This window comes from Xylocopa sonorina, chromosome 1 (genome assembly GCF_050948175.1).
Source record: "Xylocopa sonorina isolate GNS202 chromosome 1, iyXylSono1_principal, whole genome shotgun sequence".
NCBI classification, from domain to species: Eukaryota; Metazoa; Arthropoda; class Insecta; order Hymenoptera; family Apidae; genus Xylocopa; species Xylocopa sonorina.
In genome coordinates, this window is record NC_135193.1 from 7,715,997 (window position 1) to 7,736,217 (window position 20,221).

General features: G+C 43.9%; 1 protein-coding gene across 8 annotated transcripts in view; it reads right to left on the minus strand.

Annotated features, from left to right (window-relative positions):
* Nucleotides 1–20,221, minus strand: part of Atpalpha (sodium/potassium-transporting ATPase subunit alpha) — a 108,954-nt gene that overhangs the window by 4,058 nt on the left and 84,675 nt on the right. For 3 of the 8 annotated variants that reach the window (XM_076904176.1, XM_076904199.1, XM_076904207.1), the window contains exons 2-7: nucleotides 12,999–13,079; nucleotides 11,340–11,465; nucleotides 8,627–10,352; nucleotides 8,210–8,446; nucleotides 7,345–7,646; nucleotides 6,128–6,222 (exon numbers count right to left, since the gene is read on the minus strand). In XM_076904176.1, coding sequence (XP_076760291.1) covers nucleotides 6,128–6,222; nucleotides 7,345–7,646; nucleotides 8,210–8,446; nucleotides 8,627–10,352; nucleotides 11,340–11,465; nucleotides 12,999–13,079 — 2,567 coding nt within the window. Of the gene's footprint in view, nucleotides 1–949; nucleotides 1,045–6,127; nucleotides 6,223–6,988; nucleotides 7,084–7,344; nucleotides 7,647–8,209; nucleotides 8,447–8,626; nucleotides 10,353–11,339; nucleotides 11,466–12,998; nucleotides 13,080–20,221 lie in introns of all 8 variants that reach the window. The other 5 variants (XM_076904215.1, XM_076904224.1, XM_076904233.1 and 2 more) reach the window with 3 other exon arrangements.

Genomic DNA, 20,221 nt, shown 5'->3' on the forward strand with positions numbered 1-20,221 from the left:
TTCAATAATTCGTCAGAGATGTTCGAGCGTGAAAGTTCAAACGATTCACAGATATGTTCCCTTTGCATTAACAATTGCAAAACATTTGGACTTGAATCGCGTCTATATTTACGTGAACGGAAGAAGAATGTTTCCAGGGTGCTTAAATCGGGATCAGTCGCGTTTGTAATCGACAGGATTTCGTTCGGTAATTTTCGTTTGCAAAATAGAAAGAATCTAGGCTCCGTGGTTTATCTCGAACACCAGTGACTCGTCGTCAACTTCGAAATAAATGAACTAAAAACTGTTTAAAAGAAAATCACTAGGAAGCTATTCCCTAGAAGCCATTCAAAAACTATAAGGTTCCTAATTTCCAAAAGATTAATTACGCCTCCAACGGCAATCAGCAGCGGAAATTTGACCTCTCGACGCGTCATGTGCTATTGCTCGTTAATATCCGGACACTTTGGTTTACTATAACGATAATCACGTTCGTTTTCAATATAGATTCCTTATCATCGTTTCCACGGATCACAAATTGCAACGATTCGTCAATAAAAAAAAATCGATCTAATCGTAACCGACTGCAAATTGGTCTGAAAACCAATCTTCTAGCCTCGCACAGGTATTTTCATATATCCGCGATATAAAGGGCTCGATAAAAGAACCGTTTTAGAAAGAAAACTGAATTTCCACATAGAAATCGACCGTTCGCTACTTTCTCCAAGTTTTCACCTGGAATCTTCGAATTTCAATCGAAAACTAATCAAGCGTCCGGATACTTCCGCGCGTGATGATCCACGTATGTCGCTCTCGTGTAGATGTAAAGAAAGATGGACGTTCCGTATACGTGTCCGTGTCTCTCGACCGTAACATATTCGCGGCTGGTATTAATGTGTGTGTATGTGAGTGCATGGAGATCGTTCGCTAGGTTGAATTGGTTACTCTGGTGGGTAGTTGAGAGACCCACCTTCGGTTGACAAGATTGTCTCTGTAAGGATCGCGGGGCTGCCGTTTCATAATGTCCGACTCCGGTGCCTCGTAAGCTAGCGAGATGGCTGGCACCTGCCATCCACCATTGATTAGAATAAAACGTGTACCAAGCACCCCGTACACCGTACAAAAAATATATATATATATATATGTATATACATATACATATATACACATGTATGCATATTTACATTATATGTACAAAAGATTAAAGCTCGTACGTCAGTGCCAGCGAAAGAAACAGGAAGTCGCGGGTCCTGGATATGCCTGTGATATTTCGTAGAATCCTCCGTTTCGTTCTTCGCTCCGTTTCTAACCTCGTACGATCGAAATTTTCACTGTGATCTGTTATTTGGAATCGATCCACTTTGGCGAACGAAAGGAAGATTCACGATCGATTTGAACATCGACCAGAGGACTGTCAAGAAACGTTGTCAATCCTCTGGTCACTGGGTTAGATCGGAGATAAATGGTCTCCCTGTGAACCGTTATTCCTGCTCTTTCGCGCACTTTGGGTACGGAAAATTCAAGCTCCATTTCTGTTAGTACCTTCAAGCGTACGCGTCCCGACTCACGGAGAGAGATTGTTACGAAATTCCTGGAATACTGGACAATTTAATTGAACGATAAACTATTTAAAAATGATCTCAGCTGGAGTTGGAATCGCGAAAGCAAAAATGGCGGGCTGGTGGTACATCTCGAACAAGCTCTCCGTGGCGTTGGGAAGCACGGACGAATTTATTCCTCCCTTGTTACCAAGTGGAAACGCACACCGTGCCCAGAGATATCTCGATCGGGCAGAAAAGTAGGTATTCTTAAATTCGGACTAATTAAAGAGTAGGTCTCGCTCGGTCGTTCAGCGGTCGTAAGAGAGTTGCCAGTCGCGTAAGTGCTAGAAGGCAGCGGTGGTAAGGCAGAGCGTTACAGAATACCATAAACCATATATAAAATGTGGCAGGACTTGAAAGAGTAAGAAAAGAAAAAAAAAGAGGAACAAACTGCAAAGAAGTGATCGTGAACGCTTAAAAGAAAAGAAATGAACGTAGTACTTCGTGCCGCCATTTCCGTTTAACTCTCCGTTTTACATCGTTCTTCTCCTGTCGCGATACGCGGAAGTTTCCGTCTTTGTTGCTCGTTTCGTTTCAATAATTCACGGCGACAAAAAAAAAAAGAAACAGTCAAAGTGGATAATAATTAATAAAACAGATAGTATATAGTAGAAACTTAGCAGCGGCGCAGCTCTGTGACACAATGGAATAATATAAAGGAGTAGTAATGACAGTGAAAAAAATATTTCCCGCTATTTAAATAAAAGTAGCAACAGTTAAAATACTGGCGCGCGTGTACGATGGCATAAATGTAACTAAATAGTAGAATAATAAGTAACGATAGCAGCGAATGGTAATGGCTGAGGGCTGTATCGGGGTGTAGTTAATTATGACCAGATGGTATGACCAAAATGATTAAATAGATGGGGTGTAAATGGCAGTTTCTAATAAATACTGATTTTGCTGTGGCGATAATAATAATACCGATGATAATGATGACAGTGATGGTGATAGATAATAAATTACCAAGGGGATGAAATGTAGATATATATGTAAATATATAGATATAGAATACGACTATATATCGATCTATGTAGACAATTATACACAGACTATATAGAATCGAGACTGAACTAATTACAGCTATCAAAGGCGAGCATCGTTGACGAGAAGCGTTAATCGATCGATTTGAATTGAATCTAGATTTTGATTTTTAATTGGCAATGTACCTTAACACGTTTTACTGTACGCGGGCATACGCGTTTAAAGCGGGACAGGCGTAATCGAGAATAGACAAGCGGTGACCAGGCAATGCGCACAGGAAATTTCAGTGGAACCACTGTTTCAGTTTATTCGGAAGATTCGGTGGTGATTTCGATTTGAAACGTGTTAAGAAAGCGCGGAAAATGGCACCTTTCAACGAGGCTCGCCGATCATCGAGTCAGCTGGAGATGTCGAGGATCGCTCGATGCAGAACCGGAAGTGACCTCGACTCCGTACTTATCGGTACTTTGAACAAACGATTAATAAAAATAACTTATGAAACTTGTTCCGCATCGATCCAAAGCGATTCGACACCTTTCGTACTATCTTTAGCACTCGTCTCGCAGTGTGAAACTGTCCGCTTTTCTGAACAGTGACAATATGAGTATATATATATATATATACGTCTGCTTCGATTTTCGAGGTCGATGAAAAGAAATGAAACAAACGGATCGTAAACTTACAATGTCTGAACAGTTCGAGGACTGTCGAGACCGATCGAGTCCTTGCAGTATTCAGGACCGTCTGATCGATAGAATTAACTGGAAAGAGGGGTAGGCATGATGATACACCAGGGGACGTAGCAGTCGAGAATAAAAAAGAAACGGAAAGGAGGAGAGAAACAAGATCGGTCCTTGATATTTCAGCGAGGCAGAGCAATGGTCGAAATGTTGGCTTACGGCGTGAATGGCAGCCAGGTGGAGGAAGAATCGTACAAGACAAGAGAAGAAAATGAAGAGAAAGAGAGAGAGAGAGAGAGAGAGAGAGAGAGAGAGAGAGAGAGAGAGAGAGAAAAGTAAAGAAAGGTGGAGCGTAAAAATCCTGCGAATGTCAGGAGGAATAAAACAGCGTGTCGATAAAGATAACATGGTGGACGATGGTGTCGTATCGGAAAGTCGACATCTCGCGAGGAAATTTCAAAAACACGCGTGTATTCACGTTCGTCCAGACCTCGATACGTCATCACTCGTGGAATATATTCTTAGGGGCTGGGGGGCCAAAATGCAGTGGAGAGAAAAGAAAAGAGAAGAGAAGGACTCGAGAAGTCCTTCGAGGGCGCGCCAACATGGCGACGCCATAAAACGGGCGCGAACTTCTGAAAACAAGCTGAGCTCGGAAGTGGAGGAGAGACGTGGATAAAATCGTAGAGACAGAGAGATATAGGCAGAGGAGGTGAATAGACAGAAAGAGAGAGAGAGAAAGAGAGAGAGAGAGAGAGAGAGATCGAGCTTACCTTTCGCGTTACAGAAATAACGCGCTAATTACAAGCGAGGATCACCGTTGCGGAAGCGGCTGCTTGACCGGAAATTGGTACGTTTCTCGTTTGTTTGAAGGAAGAGGGAAATCGTCGAAAGAGGTGGTCGTCGATTGCTCGTCCTGCGATTTGTCGATTTGCTATTTCATTCGTACTTCTACGAATACACGCGAACAAAAATGTATCCTAGGAGTTGCTAAATATCATTTATATTTAACGAAAGCTCTAAGTACAGGAAAATTCATACTTTTATCAAGCGTAATTAAAATAGACACGTAGAAGAGTGAATCGCCCTTCGAATTTAATGTGCACATTTTTGTGCGTTTTTTGCACGCTTGAACGACTAATTATAAATGGAAAAAACATCAACTAGTCGCGAACGAGCAAGCTTGGAGCCGATCAAGATTCACGATCCAGGTTTGGAGCGAGTGTACGTCGACCGAGCTCTCGTGAGACAGGAAATGGTGAGAAATAGACAGACAGATAGATAGAGAGTAATAGAAAGTATATACTAAAAGTTCAGATAATATAAAGCTCTATAATGTGTAATATACCCAGTCACCAAATGCCCTCAAGTGTTTATACCTGCGTGCACCATTCTGTTACCTTGTTAGAGGATCGATCATTAATCATCTCCTAGCGTGTCCGAGAGTCCACTGACCAAGGCGTCGGACAAATTAAACCCACAGCCTTTGGCGTTCGATAAACGTTACAAGAAACGGAATAGAGGCGAAGAGATAAGAGAGTATGTAAAATTAAACAGGAAAAAGAATAACGAGAAAAGAACCGATATATCTATAATACACTGGTACAGAGACATATCGTGTCCTTTTTCCCTTTAAAATTCGCGTTCAAGCTCGAGCGAAAGCTCCCTTTCCGACAAGAAAGCGTTTACAACTTCCCATCAGACATTCCCGCGTTTTTCTTCTCTTCTTAGTTAAATACAGAGCTGATGCTATTTCGGCCATTTTTTAGACGCACAATTTGAAAAGTGGCATTCACTCGTGAACCAGCTACTGTTGGTCGTTCACGTCCCGTTAACGCGAAAGTATCGAACGTTGCTATTTCTGTTGAGTTTCTCGCGTAAAAATGAACAAGGATAAGAAAAAGACGAATAATTTTGAAAAATGCACGAGAGATCAGGCTAAGGGATTAATTTGCACACACGGATCGTTGTCACCTCGTTCACAGCTAAGTAGTCTGCGTTCGTGATCGGACAACGAGCCAGAGTAATCGTATTATCCGCTCTCGGAGGAGTCGATGTGTGTCGTGAGAAATTGAATCATGTAATTGTAACTCCCGTATCTTTGTCCGTTGTCGTTAATCGTTCGAGAACTAGTACACACGAGACAAAACGAGCTAGCTACTGTACAATAACCATTAGGAGTATAAGAGGTGTAACGACCAATAGACAGGTACAATGAGGAGAGCGATCGCGAGACTGTGATCTGATTCTTGAAGTAAAAATTGAACGAAACAAAAACTTGGTTAACCCTCTACAGCCAGAACTTCATTCATTTAGGATAAAATCAATCGAAGCCGTTTACTGTACTTAAAAATCTGCTGGTAATTATCAGAAACAGCTGGTTCGATGCCCAATGGATACAACAAAACAATCAACGCGGTATAATATCCAAACGTAACAATTAAAAAAACAGAAGAATTAAATAAAATTCAAAGCAATCGTGTGCACTACTGCTCATAAGCATTTCTCCACTAAATTGTCGTTTATTTGATTAATAAATATTAATATAGAAGTAACTTTTTCTATAACATCGCCATTTTCTTTATACCATCCGCATTAATTACCATGACGAGGACGCGATGCTCACGAGCAATAATACCACGTATATACATATTAAAACACACACGAGATGGCTGTATAAAGGGTTCGATTAATCTTCAAGAACCAAGCAAACCGTGTCACCGATTACTCTTTCCGACCATAAAAAAAAAAATAGTATCAATCGTGTGGTAGTAGTATAGTAGTAGCAATAGTAGGAGTAGTAGTAGTAGTAGTAGTAGTAGTAGTAGTGATAGTAGTAGTTCTTTTCTTTGTCAAGGCTCGTTTATGTTGTTGATGTGTTACCTTTCGTTAACTAGCTTGTCAGTGAACGGGTTTCGTGGATGACGCTTCATAATATCGCTCTCTGCCTCCTCGTAGGCAAGTGAGATGGCTGGCACCTGACGTCACATTATCAACAGGCTCAGTAACAACGCCAATAAGTTAGAGAACAATGGATGAGTATTATCGCCGAGCCGCGATACAAGGATGCTGACTGCAGTTCATTTAGCCGCGGAAAAAGGGAAACGAGAACGGAGAGACGGTGCTCGATACGCGGCCGCGAATCGTCCCGCGACGCGTCTCGGTTTAGAATTATCGACACCGCGTGTACAATGACGATCAGCATTCTTGCGACCAGTGAGCGTTACGCGATGAGAACGTAGAGAAGGTAAGCAAAAAATCAACTGAGAGAACTAAATCGATCGGAATGATGAGGCGGGATGTGTCGTGGGATGGCCGGGATACGCTTGGGATATCGGGTCGTTCTTTTTTCGTCAAGACCACCGTTCAGAGGATCCCTCGAGCCTCTCCTTTAGCCTCTCCTATACTGCGCGGCTGAAAGAACTCGATTACGCCACGGAATACGAGTATTTTCATTCCACGCACGACTCTATGGCTGTTCTAACGATAAACAATTGAGAAATAGCTGAATCAGACGTCAGATGGAATGAGAATTCTCGTAACCGGAATATTCAATGTGAATCGCATCGCAATAACTCCTCGGGAAATTGATTTCCGCAGCGATGGCTGTCCTAAATAAGAGATACAATTAATGAGAATGGCTTTGAACGGGTGTCTCTACGCGTGGACCTGGCGTACTGCGATTTACTGGAGCTCTGTCTGGCCTAAATGGAACAATTACAGGCTATTTCGACTAGCGAAAACCTTTCGTTGACGAGGTTGTCATGGTAGGGATTGCGGGGCCTTCTCTTCATAATGTCCGACTCGGCCTTCTCGTACGCCAAGGATATAGCTGGTACCTGGCAATCACCGTTTTAAATATAAAATCCCAACTGCAGACCGTCTGCCAGTCACAAATTCGAAGAACGCTGAAAACCTTTGGTTACGAAAGAGGGTGGAATCGCGACGACTGCTCGGAAGATTCGACGGACGCGTTACGAGTCCAGCCGAGGAGTCGTCGGATTCGACAGGATGGAATATACTTTCGATCGACGCGTCCCGATCGTGTCAACGCGAGGAGACGATCGAGACGCGGATGACTGCGCGAATTGGCCACTCACCATGTCCGTTCCCAAGTCGATGCAGAGAATAGTGACGGTACCAAGGGGCAGGGGAATGTCGCAAAGGATGAACGCCAGGAAAGGTGAGATCTCGGGGATGTTCGAGGTCAGGGTGTACGCGATGGATTTCTTCAGGTTGTCGAAGATCAATCGACCCTCCTCGACACCGGTCACGATCGAGGCGAAGTTGTCGTCGAGCAGAATCATGTCGGCCGCTTGCTTGGAGACGTCGGAACCGGCGATACCCATGGCTACACCGATGTCGGCTTTCTTCAACGCGGGGGAGTCGTTCACACCGTCACCTGGAATTGTTCGTTGTTTTTAATTAAATTACTGCGCCATTGTACCGCGATTTGTAATCAAGCGCACGCTGGTACTCGCAACGTTGAGTATTATAGAATTAATTTTGCCCACGACTAGAGGAATTAAATACAGTTGCTTTATATGCGAGAACATGAATCAGACCTTTGCTTACAATACACGATCCTAAGAGGATTCAGTTAAGTGCAGTGCAGATGACAAACAAAGTGTACCCCGCGGAGTAATGTACATACTCTGGTTGATGTACTCCAAAGCCTTGGAGCGGATTAAAACTAATATCCCTTAATCCTGTTTACAGAATGTTCAGTCGCACGATGCTTCTCAAGTTCTTTGCCTCGCCAGAATTAAATTCTTCTCGCAGCTTTTGTTACACGGTAATTGCTATCAAGTGTTCTCCAAGTTCGTAACATAAGAGGAACAGAGGATCGTTCTTGTCCGGTTATGCTCAAAGTTTACAATTTGAAAACGACAAGATTCTAGTTGCAAGTAAAAACGTGCAGCTCTGTTCGACGAAAGGAAGAAACGGTTGAAAATGAATGGTTACCGGTTACAGCGACGATGGCACCCATCCGCTGGCAGCCTTCGACGATGATGAGCTTCTGCTGGGGCGAGGTACGGGCGAACACAATTTCGGTGTGATACCTGAGAATCTCGTCCAGTTGGTCGGAGTTCAGTTCCCTGAGTTCGGTTCCGTGGATGACGGCGGCTTTGGCTTCGCGAGGATTGACTTCGGATACCGGGATGTTCAACCGTTGAGCGATGTCCTCGACGGTTTCGTTACCTGACGATGCAAGATACCATTCTTATCAACACGACTGTTTCAACAACTCTGAGAACTGTTTTACCAATATAACGGAGTAATGAAGTTGAAGTTAAGTTTTAAAAGAGATACACAGAACTAGACCACCTAAATATCAAGGGTTGTTGTCACGTAAATTTCTGATTTAAAGTAAAAACTGACCTTCAGAGATGATGCCGACGGATTTGGCAATGGCTTTGGCAGTGATCGGGTGGTCACCGGTTACCATGATGACCTTGATGCCGGCGGAACGGCACTTGGCGACCGCGTCGGGCACCGCAGCCCTGGGCGGGTCGATCATAGACATCAGGCCCACAAAGCGGAGTCCGTCTACCGGGAAGTTCGGGTCGTCCGAGTTGAACTTGAAGCCGATCGGGAATTTGTCGGACGGCAGTATGTAGTCGCAGAAACCGAGCACACGTTCACCAAGACCGCCCAGTTCGAGGTAAGCATTGTTGAACGCCTCCTTCATCTCCTCGTCCAGCACCTTCTCCTTGCCACCGATGAAAATGGTCGAGCAACGATCGAGAATCCTCTCCGGCGCGCCCTTCATCACCAACAGGTGTCTCGGGTCCTCTGGGTTGTCCGACTCGTGGATGGATACCTGGTACTTGTTGGTCGAGTTGAACGGGATCTCGCAGACCTTCTTGTTACGTTTCCTGATGCTCATCACGTCGCCAAGAGCCAGTTCCATGCATTTCAAGAGAGCAGCCTCCGAAGCGTCGCCGTTCACTTCCCTCTTCAGAATCGGTTGTCCTTCCTGGCCTGGCTTGAACTCGGCGCGGTTGCAGAGGGTCGCGATCTTGGCCAACGCCTTGAACCCGGGACTGGTACGGTCGTATTGGAGCCCTGATTGATCCTCTGTCGTGTCGGCTTCGATGATCTGATTGTCGAACCACATGTGAGCGACGGTCATACGGTTCTGCGTCAATGTGCCGGTCTTGTCCGAGCAGATGGTCGAGGTCGAGCCCAGTGTTTCGACGGCCTCCAGATTCTTAACCAGACAATTCTTAGACGCCATTCGTTTCGCGGTCAATGTCAAGCAAACGGTAACGGTAGCGAGCAAACCCTCCGGCACGTTAGCCACGATGATACCGATCAAGAATATTACAGCGTCGAGCCAATGGTAGCCGAGAATGAACGCGATTATGAAAAACGTGACACCGAGGAACACGGCCACACCGGTAATCAAATGAATGAAGTGGTGGATCTCCTTAGCAATCGGTGTCTCACCGGTATCAAGGCCGGATGCTAAACCAGCGATCCTTCCCATCACCGTCTGATCGCCACAGCAGATCACCACCCCCTTCGCGGTGCCTTCGACGGCGTTTGTCGAGAAGAACGCGAGATTTTTCGTTTCCAACGGGTTCTCGTTCGTGAATTCCGGAGACCTCGACTGGGGCTCGGATTCGCCTGTCAGCGAGCTGTTGTCCACTTTGAATCCCCGCGACTCGATGATCCTGATGTCCGCCGGTATACGATCGCCGAATTTCACCTCGACCACGTCCCCGAGCACCAACTCCTCCGCCCTCAGCGTCAGCTTCTCGCCCTCCCTGATCGCGGTCGCGTACTGCGGTACCATGTTCTTGAACGACTCCATGATCTTGCTGGACTTGCTCTCCTGGTAGTACGAGAATATGCCTGTGACTATCACCACGGCGGCCAACACGATGCCCAGGTAGAGATTGTCGTCGTTCGGGTCCTCGCTGGTCGTCGCCTGGATCGAGTACGCGATGAAGCAGAGGATCGCGCCGATCCACAGCAGCAACGCGAAACCGCCGAACAGATTCTTGCAGAATTTCACCCATTCCGGTGTCTGTTTCGGCGGGGTCAACGCGTTCGGACCGTCCCTCTCGAGGTTCTCCTTTGCCTTCGCATGGCTAAGGCCCTGAAACAGCACGATCGAGCGTTGTTAACGCGTACTAATGCGTTAGTGGCTGCCAAAGGGCAGCCATTATGGTACCCGTTCTTCCGTTTCGTTCGAAGTTAACAGAAAGAGCAATGCTCACGGTTAAGTAAAACCTGTGGGGACCAAGTTATCTTGGTCACCTACGATTAGTGGATGTACAAAGGAAACTTTCTGAGTTTACTGAGTAAAATTAAGGGTGGGAAGTATAAAATATTCATTGAGAATTTTTCTAATTAATATAATCGCTATGTAACTTTTTATATGTAACGTATCGATGGTAATGATATTAAAGAACGTTATTGTTAAAGAAAACGACAGAAGTCGGAGATGAGACAGTTTGTTGGATTTGGATTCGTATTATTTATACTTTTCATCGCGAGAGCTACCCCCTTATTTTTTACTTTTACACCTTTCTTGCCTTCCGATCGACTCGTACGTATCAGTATCGTGGAGAAACGGTTGCGACGCGTTCCGCAATCAGCTCTGCTAAATAAGGGACATCATGAATTTCGCGTCAACGATGATACTCGAGAGCTTTAAATAACACGATCGATCGAAGGCGCGCGACGCCTGCACCGCGGCCGTAAAAAGAGAAAGAGGAAACGCTGGTTTCGCGTCAGCCTCGTGTAATTATTCTAAACTGGAACGCGAGTTTGCATGGAAAAACCTTCGGCTCTTTTTATTCGTCTATCCAGTTTTCGTTCGAGCGTTCGTTGAAAAAGATATCTGAAAGTTGCGACTGGGCGAGAATTTTCAACGCTTCAGGCGTGGCTAGTGGTAGTCGTGTTCGAAATATTCTTTTGGGAAATATATTATTGACAGTAAAGTAAAATCTGAATAAACTAAGGGTATATGAAACGCGGTAATAGAAATTATAGTTAGTCGATTGCAAAATAGATTTGAAAAATTCCCTTGCAATCACTCAATTGCTTTTGCCCTTTTCGAAGTTTTACTTTCGTCGCTTACGTTTTCGGGGTGCGTTTGAAATCTCTGATACAGTTCCTCGGGCGTGATTTTGTGGAAGTCAATGTCCAACTCCTGTTTCAAGTCCTCTAGATTATCCGTCTTCCGCTTTGGGTTCTTCCGCCGCGACTGTTTTGGGAAAATAAACAGGGTTAGTTAAATTGCTGTAATTAAACGCGTTGGATTAATCAGGGGTATGTTATTTCAGGTTAAGCATATATACACACACAGATGTCCATTAAAAAGTATTAAGAGTATTAAGTATTAAATATTTTAAATAAATACTGTAACAGTATATCTGTCCAGCGATAATAATTTCTGTGATACGATAAGGTTTCTTTAAAAAAGACAAGCATCTCAATACTTTTGAACGAGACTTTATATAATATACACACGCGACTTTTCTTTAACAATTAAATCACTATGTAAGCTGCGGAATTAGCGAGCTAGCAATCGCGTTTACGAGGATACGTATAACTACTCAACACTTTGAGCCCTATTAGCGTCATATAACATCTTGCATAATTTTTTACAGTGCTTTGTGAGCGTCAAACGATGTGCCCTCTAGATTTAATGAATAAAAAATATATTTTATCGAATCACGAGCATTCTTTTTGTATCAAAAAAAGTTTATTGTAAACAAATTTAGTGAACCTCTATAAGTAATTAAACATAAAAAAGTCTTGAAAGACATTTTTTCAAACTACGTCGAAATACTTCAGAACATCGTACTCAGCTCTGTATTAAAATTGACAGAGCTCAAAGTGTTGCGTTTATGAGTACCAATATTTTTCTCTTAATACCCTCAGGTGTACACGATATCACAAAAACAATATTCTCTCGTAGAGAGAACCTTGGATGGGTTGAACATAAAAAATATTTAGTCGAAAAGCAGTTTGTTACAACATATCTCAACTATGTCGTTCTTTTTCAATTTCTCATGCTGGTGAAAATAAATTTGAACAGAGTAACAAACAAGTTAAGCAGGACATTAAAACCCTCGTACGTGAGAATTAATCGTCACAGGTTAATTAAACATCATTCATTAGCGTAGACACGAGAACTATCGAGGGACCTGTTCGAATGTACACTCTGACAAACCCTTCACCCCCCCTGTTAGTCGTTCATCCTAAATGAACGCGAAACGTTCAACTCGTGGCAACTTCCACGCGAATGAACTTCATTTCAAGTAATTTGTACAGTGTTTATTACATGTTAGTAGCTCGTGTTACAACGTGTCCAAGTATATACAGCGCGAGAGACAGTGTGTTAGTACCGATCACCAGACAGGATAGAAGAGCCCTTCGTTTTTGCAGTAGACAGAAGAGAAGAAAAATTGATTGAAACCGGAAAAGTGTCTTATGGAAAGAAAGAGACAGAACAGGAAACGAAGAAGTCATTTTTAGAAGAATTCTGTGAAAGCATAGTTAAAGAGAGAAAGAGAGAGAGAATTTCCAGAGGAGAATGGTTAGTTCGGAGACGACGGTGAAGAGAAAGAGAATTGAGAGCAGAGAATTCGCGGGGCTCGTGGAAATAGCGATTGTAGGATAGCAGAGAGAATGGCGTCTCTCTGCAATGAAGCCAAGCCCCGCGGACAGACGAAAAATCGCCGGCGTAACAGACGGGCGACCATCGTGGATCGGAAGTCCCATTATTGAATACCTTGTACATCCCGTCGGCTGTTTTGTTGTCGTCGCGAATTTTCGGTAACGTTGCGACCCTGTACGAGTCTGAGCGGCCATGCTGTAAAAAATGAGATGGTGAAAAAAAATACAAAATAAATCGATGAGTCGTAACGGCACCGTGCGAAAAACTCACAAGATTACAACTCATTAAAAATGGAAATAAAAGTGTCGCGATTAGAGATGCCACGCGGTTCGGGTTCGATGACGTGAATTGTGGTGACGATGGAGTCGAAGCGTGTGTGATTCACTCTCGAAAGATCGCTCTTCAACATTCTAGCAAGCTCGAGTAAAATGAAAACGCACACAAAGCACTCCACATTCAATCCAGATTTGTAAATGAGTTTACGTTTCCCAAGCTTTCGAATTTCAACTCTCTTTCGTCTGTTCGCCCCATTTACGAAATACAACGCGAGACGCGTTTAATAATGGACGATCGTCGTCCAAGCAATTTTCCACCGCTCTATTCGCAGTTCCTTCCGATATTAAGATTGGACATGAAAATACAACGATGCAGAATTGTTTGGCTTTCGAAAAACACTCGAATCAAACGCGCGTTTGAATCCGAAACGTTACGGTTTGGATAACGCCCGCTTCCGGTACCAGTTCGACAGAGGCGCGTCGATGGAAATCGTTCGTTAATCGACTACCAAATTAATTCTGACGGCTCGTTGTGTGCTTCTGTTCGAAGGACGCTGCTTTCTTTGTTACCAACTGCGAGTTTTACGAAACTCGAGGGCGACATTGAATCGAACTTGTACGGTGATTCTGTTTTAACTCCTTATGTGTTGTAGTTGTCTATTTAAACTGCAGCATATAATTTAATGCTTAATATAAGGATTATATATTGTACAAGAATAAAGAAAGAATCGAAGAAAAAGAGACTCATTCTATTAAATGTTATCGAAGATATCAAGTGGAAATAGGGGTTGTTGCGGTTCCGCAGTGCCTATACGCGGGCCAGATATTCGTTTCAATGCTGCAAATACGGTGATTTCGATGTCAACGAATAAGAACACGCGCTGGGAATGATAGCCAGTGGTTAAAATCTCTGGCTCTAATAATAATAAATAAAATTTCCATTTCAATCTATTCGAATCGCGTGAATAAACTTAAACAGCCACTCGCAGCTATTTAAATCGCGAAGAATGGGGTTTCATTTAGGCGTGAGAATCGTAGAAGGAACAGAATATTCACGGAGTGGCTCCAGAGGAGTATCTCCGCGTTGCCACGAACAAGTAATCTAATTTTCTCGACACTCCGAATGCATACGAACGACGTAGTAATGCGAGCACCGATGAAATCTCGAAACGTTCCTCCGTAGGGGTTGTTCCCAAGGCTGAACCCTTAGAAAGTCGATGACAAATTACGAATTCGCGAAGGGTCGCACCCCTCTCTCGCGCAAAATGATACTTGGAAACTTGATTCATCGATTCTAGTCGGATTAGTCATGTCTGCGCTCGCAAACAGCTTACGCAGCTATCGACGCACCCTGAGGAGACTTTGTGCGAAAACTCTTCTACGTACGTTGCGTGTGTTTAGAAATTGAATGAGAAGTATTATTGAAAGTACGAGGACCCTAACAGTTCCGTTCAAGCTTTCCACGAAGGTGTCGTTCTTTTGGATTTCGATGCTTTTGATCTGTCGCGCCGCGTATCGATCGGGTTCGCGAACGTGTGCGTGTGTGCCACGAGCGATGCGATAATTGTCACTCGTTGCAGAAGATTTTGCTTAGCCGCAGTGCAGTAAATTGTCTCGACCTCTCGTCGACTCGGAACGGTGATTGCAATCCCGTACGTGTCGCGGAAGTAAGTGAAACAGATTAACGCCTGGCCAGTGGTTCTCAATGTCGAACGGACGACGTCAAGTCGGCACGAACGTCGCGTCGGATGGACTTAATTGTTTCGCTATCTTCTTCCTTTTTCCTCGATTTTTATTTCGTTTCTGCGATATTAGAAAGAGAATTTTCAATAATATTAGAAGATATATCTTTTAATAATCCCTTCTTTTTTAATAGGATTTTTTTGTTGAAAATTAGATAGCAAAGTTTGCGCAGTATGTATCTTTCAATGCACTAATCAAGATATTTTGATTCAGATCATGGAGCTTCCTCCGCGAACAAGTTTTCCAAGCTGCTACGGTCAAAGTGAAACTTCCAAAAGCTTCTGTCTCCTCGTTTAGCGAACTTTTTCATCCAGGTGAGTAAAAATTTTGTAATCAGCGAGATCGAAGGTTTCAGTTCAGTCCAAACTTTGTGTTTATACATAGAAGACAGAATTAATTACATAATATTAATAAAATAGTGTCTGGTTCGATTGTAGCCAAATTTACTCTCTTTAAATAAACGAACGACTTTCCACGCATGCACGTGGACTGATAAGGAGAAATGTTATCTAATCAGTTTCGATACAGTAAAGAAATATTAATTAAAGATGTAATCATTTCATCGTAAAATTATTATTCATACTTCAACTTTTTGCAGCTTGGCGATTTCATCGTTGAAGGTTCCACGATCGAGCGTTAAGCCCCATAAGACGTCGAGGAAAGATAATGTTTAACTATTTAATTAGTTATCGAAACATCTGGCTTGATCTCCAGACCACGGAGAATGAGAAAATGTTTCACAGTAAAATAATTATACTTCTCCGTGTCGATTCCTCCGAATTCTAACGAATCAAACTCACGAAGAACACTATTCGAGTACTTGGAAATGAATTTCTCCGAGTAATCGAACGGAATTTGAACAGAAACGGTCGATCGCCACTGATAAAGATCATCATAAATAAAGGGCAAAAATGAATGTGAAATGAATGAAACGTGGAAACGTTGAAAATGGCATCGAAGGTGGAGCGGACGTGGTTCAGCGCGGGCGACGAATGCTCAGCCTCTCTCTATTGATCCAAATGATACAGACACAAAGGTACGCGGCCGTTCGTAAACGATTTTAACGAGCGGTGTGTGTCGACGGCAGCTCTCGTTCCGTCGAAATAAATTGCCTCGGATAGCCGAGCGCTGTGTCATGCCCTCCCGGCTCGCCGTATGACCGATATTTCAATGGCTTATTCCACTTCCGCTCCTTCCATTTCCCATAAATCCGAGCGTAGGGCTCCGCGCGCTCGTACATCTTCCAATAAAAAGAACATCTCGCGCGTCTCGCAAGCCTTAACGATACTTATACAACTCTGACTCTGACTCTGAATGTGATAATTATTTTTTTAAATTATCCTCTGCTTCTTTTTATGCTTCTTTTTTCCTGTTTTCGGTTCTTACGATTCTACGTATCGCGTGAAATATCTGGAATTGCGGTCAGCGTTTAATACGAGGATTCATCGGACGGTTTGAGGCACTTGAATCGCGCGCCACGTGTCTGACCTTTAGAGGACTAATACCGCTTACCCCCGCGGAGCGAATTTCCCTTTTAACGTCACGATCGTTCGCGAATCCGATTTTGCAAATGGTCGATGCACGTCGCGTCCACGGTGTCTTCTTATTGCCAGTGTCAACAGTTGCTACGTCCAAGCGCAAAGCCGATTGTCCTAGTTCGCCTAATCAATGCCCTTTGTGTCCAACGACCGTTCGTTGATGGCCTCCAGTTCTCAGCCGCGCGATTCGAAAGGTCTGAACTTTGTTTACGGTAAAAAAGATTCGTCGCTGCGAGGGGAACGGAAATTCTAGAATCGTAAAAGCGCGCCACCGTCGCGGGCCCTGATTGGTTAATTGGAAGTCGTACAACAATTCCCGCGAGAAATTCCAGCTCGCCTCTTAATCTCCACCTACACCTCCGCGAGAACACCGGCCAATCGCGTCGCTCGCTCGACTTATGTTTTAAACGAGTCATTTTTCAATCAAAAACTCTTTTAGGACAGAGAACCGCTCTTCGAACCGTCGCGCGCGTCGCGCTGCGCTTTCGAGACCCGTTCGATCGCGATTTTTCGAAAGTTTGCGCTCGCGACGATGTGAAAACGCTTGGAAAAATTGAAAGCGCGAGAAATTCTTGCGTTTCATTAAATACAACTTGTCAAATTTACTCGTTCGTTATCAACCTTGCGATCTAAAAGCAACCTTGTATCCCTAAAAGCGAGAAGCGCCGCGGAAATACGCTTTTCCTGAATCGTTTCACCGATTCACCGACAAACGTCAGTGGTAGCTCTGTACTATTCCATTGGACGCGCGTCGCGCTGCGCTTTCGAAACCCGTTCGATCGCGATTTTTCGAAAGCTTGCGCTCGCGACGATGTGAGAACGCTTGGAAAACTTGAAAGCGCGAGAAATTCTTGCGTTTCATTAAATACAATTTGTCAAATTTACTCGTTCGTTATCAACCTTGCGATCTAAAAGCAACCTTGCATCCCTAAAAGCGAGAAGCGCCGCGGAAATACGCTTTTCCTGAATCGTTTCACCGATTCACCGACAAACGTCAGTGGTAGCTCTGTACTATTCCATTGGACGCGCGTCTGTGCGACCGCGCGAGGTGCGTACGTAACGAAATTGCATAATCGTGCTTCCTCAATGACGAGAACACCGTGTGACGATCAACGAGAGATAATAACGGCCGCGGAATTGTCGCCGCGTTTACGCTGGCGAACGCGCCTAACGAAATTACGCCACGCTCCAGACATTTTTATCCGGCTGGTCGAGGCCCACGTTCGGATACTCAATTATCGCGAGCTATTCCAGCGAGTTTCAAACGATTCTTGTCGTTACACGGTTGCTTTGCTGTCGTTTACGTACATTTCGCGCGAGTTCATCGAGGAACCGATGATTACGTGGTAATGGTTCGATGTGACGAAAAACCGCTCTTGAAAGCAAGTAATTACTTCTGAGACTTAAACATTAGAGAGAGCGTCCCACGATAATAAACATTTGAGAAACACTGGTTTAAATATTAGAGTAAAGGCTTAAACAAAATGATTCTTGGATAATTCTTGGATTTGATCGCTTGCGATGTTATTTTTCGCTTCAGACTATTCTAATCGAGTTCCACTACGTAATTAAACTAAACGAGGCGAGACAGAATACGCGCGATTTTCATTGCAAAAGTCTATTAAATTCGCTAAGAGAACGGTCGTACTTGTGGTATTGGTTTGCTGGTGTTGCGAGAAGCGAATCGTTTATCGGTGGAAATGGAGCCTAAGTCTGCAGTAGTGGTTAACCGTCCGCAACCACAGAGGATATATCCGATGATGCAATATCTTTCCACACGTGTCTGTTTGTCCATCTTTGCAACCGTACATTTCTATTATCCCTCCAAATCAAGTTTGCGAGTGATCGATATTCAGGTTCCGTGGATTTCGTAATCACGGCTGGGCGATTGCAAAATGTCTGTTCGACGAGATGACTCGCGGTCCGACAGAAAGATCCAATGACTCTGGTCTTCGCTTCGAACAGAACGTTTGAAATTAATTTGTCCAATCTCGTGTATCTATACTCATATCATTTTTCATTAGCAACGATCGACGTAAGATTCGGTGAAAACACGATGCGACGTGTGTTAAACTTGTAAAATAATTGAAACGATCAATTTTTTGGGGAGAACAGTTACATAACTTATTAGATCGCAAATAATACCGACTATGTTTATCGATCTATCGATTTCACGTGCAGATTGCAACTTGTTATGCCAGAAATAATATTTGCCGTGTCTATCAATATATTGACCGACCACACAGATACGAATAAATATTTTACGTACACGCGGATTGCATTCTACGTTTATGTACGATTCCAATATCTATCCGATCGGTGTGTTTAAATTACAAGAAAAATAGAGTCTGTGATTCATCCAAAGTGGAAGCTGTTAAAAATTCGAATTTGAATAACAGAAAAGCGTTCAGACCTCGACTCAACCTGAGCATCCTACAGGAGATTCGAGAATTACGCGTTCAAGATGACGAGTCGAATCGAAAATCACTCCAACACATCCCTGAATCAAGGGTTTTGTTATTAGCTATTTAGTTAGCTCGTATTTAACCACTTGGAAGGGTTCAGAAACTCGTTGAATAAAATTGCTTCAGCCAGTAGAGTCAAAGATCGAGTTTTCAGTATTGTACATTGAACTCGATCTGAAATAAAAATAACGATAGAGAGCTGACCTTTCCAGAACGAGAACCTGAGCAGTGATTAAAAGCTACCACCCCAACGACTGTTGGTTACAGTCGTGAGCCTCGATACGACAGGAGTTCCTGTGTTATTAACCGTCTGAGTGCCACGGACTTTTCGAAAATTCCAATTGCGCTTCTCAATTTCTACGTCTAAAAATACTGGGGATGATGATGGCGCTTCTGAATTTTTACGTCTCAAAATCCCAAGCACACACAAGTTTTCTACTTAAAACTGGAGAATCTCGCGTTACTGTTGCTGTGCCACCAATAAATCTGGCTCCTCTCATAAATTGCCACTTTTAATCGCAAACGATCGAAGCGCTCGAAAAGTCTGAGAGCGATCATTTTCACGCGTTCATGGCGAAGCGTTGAAACAGCAAAATCCAGCGTCCTTGTTGTACCAGTGGCACGATACTCTTCGCAAGCTCGTCGTTACTTTATGCATTGAGAACCCCTGGACTCTAAACGAATGCCTACCTAGAAGCTAGCATCGAAACGGAACGAGGACAACGAGGACGAGGGATTACGCGATCACGAACAGGGGAGGATCGCGTTCCTCGAGGACGCGCGGATCGATCGAGCTAAAGCTGGAACTGGAGCGTGGCTCCGTCGAATCTGTGAAAATCCTGATCGATAGGCAGCCCAGTCGACAGGGGCTAATCCGATATGTAGACCGTGATAAAGTCCGCTGGATAAACGTTGACGAATTGAACTCTGGTTCCAAGATTTTCGGTGGATGTAGGCGCGCTTTGGTGAATCGTTACCACGAGCGTGTCCACCGACTCGAGTTAATCAGCTGAGCGAGTCGCTGTGGGCTTGGTTTTGCGTCTATTGGATGTCTCTAGACTTTTGTCAAGCGAGTGGTTTTGTTTGTTGAAATACTGAGCGTGGGTTGTACTTGCGTGATGTCCGATTAGCGCGAGACAGAGCTACTGGATGATCGCGAGGATTTTGGGGATTTGGGTTGTCCAAGCGTGGTAATGGAGCAGGAGTTCTGCTTGATAAGACAATGCTTCGTTTGGGTTAACGAAGTTACTTGATGTCTCGTGTGAATCGAATGCAATTGCTGTCGACAAATTTGTACAATATTCCACTTTACATAT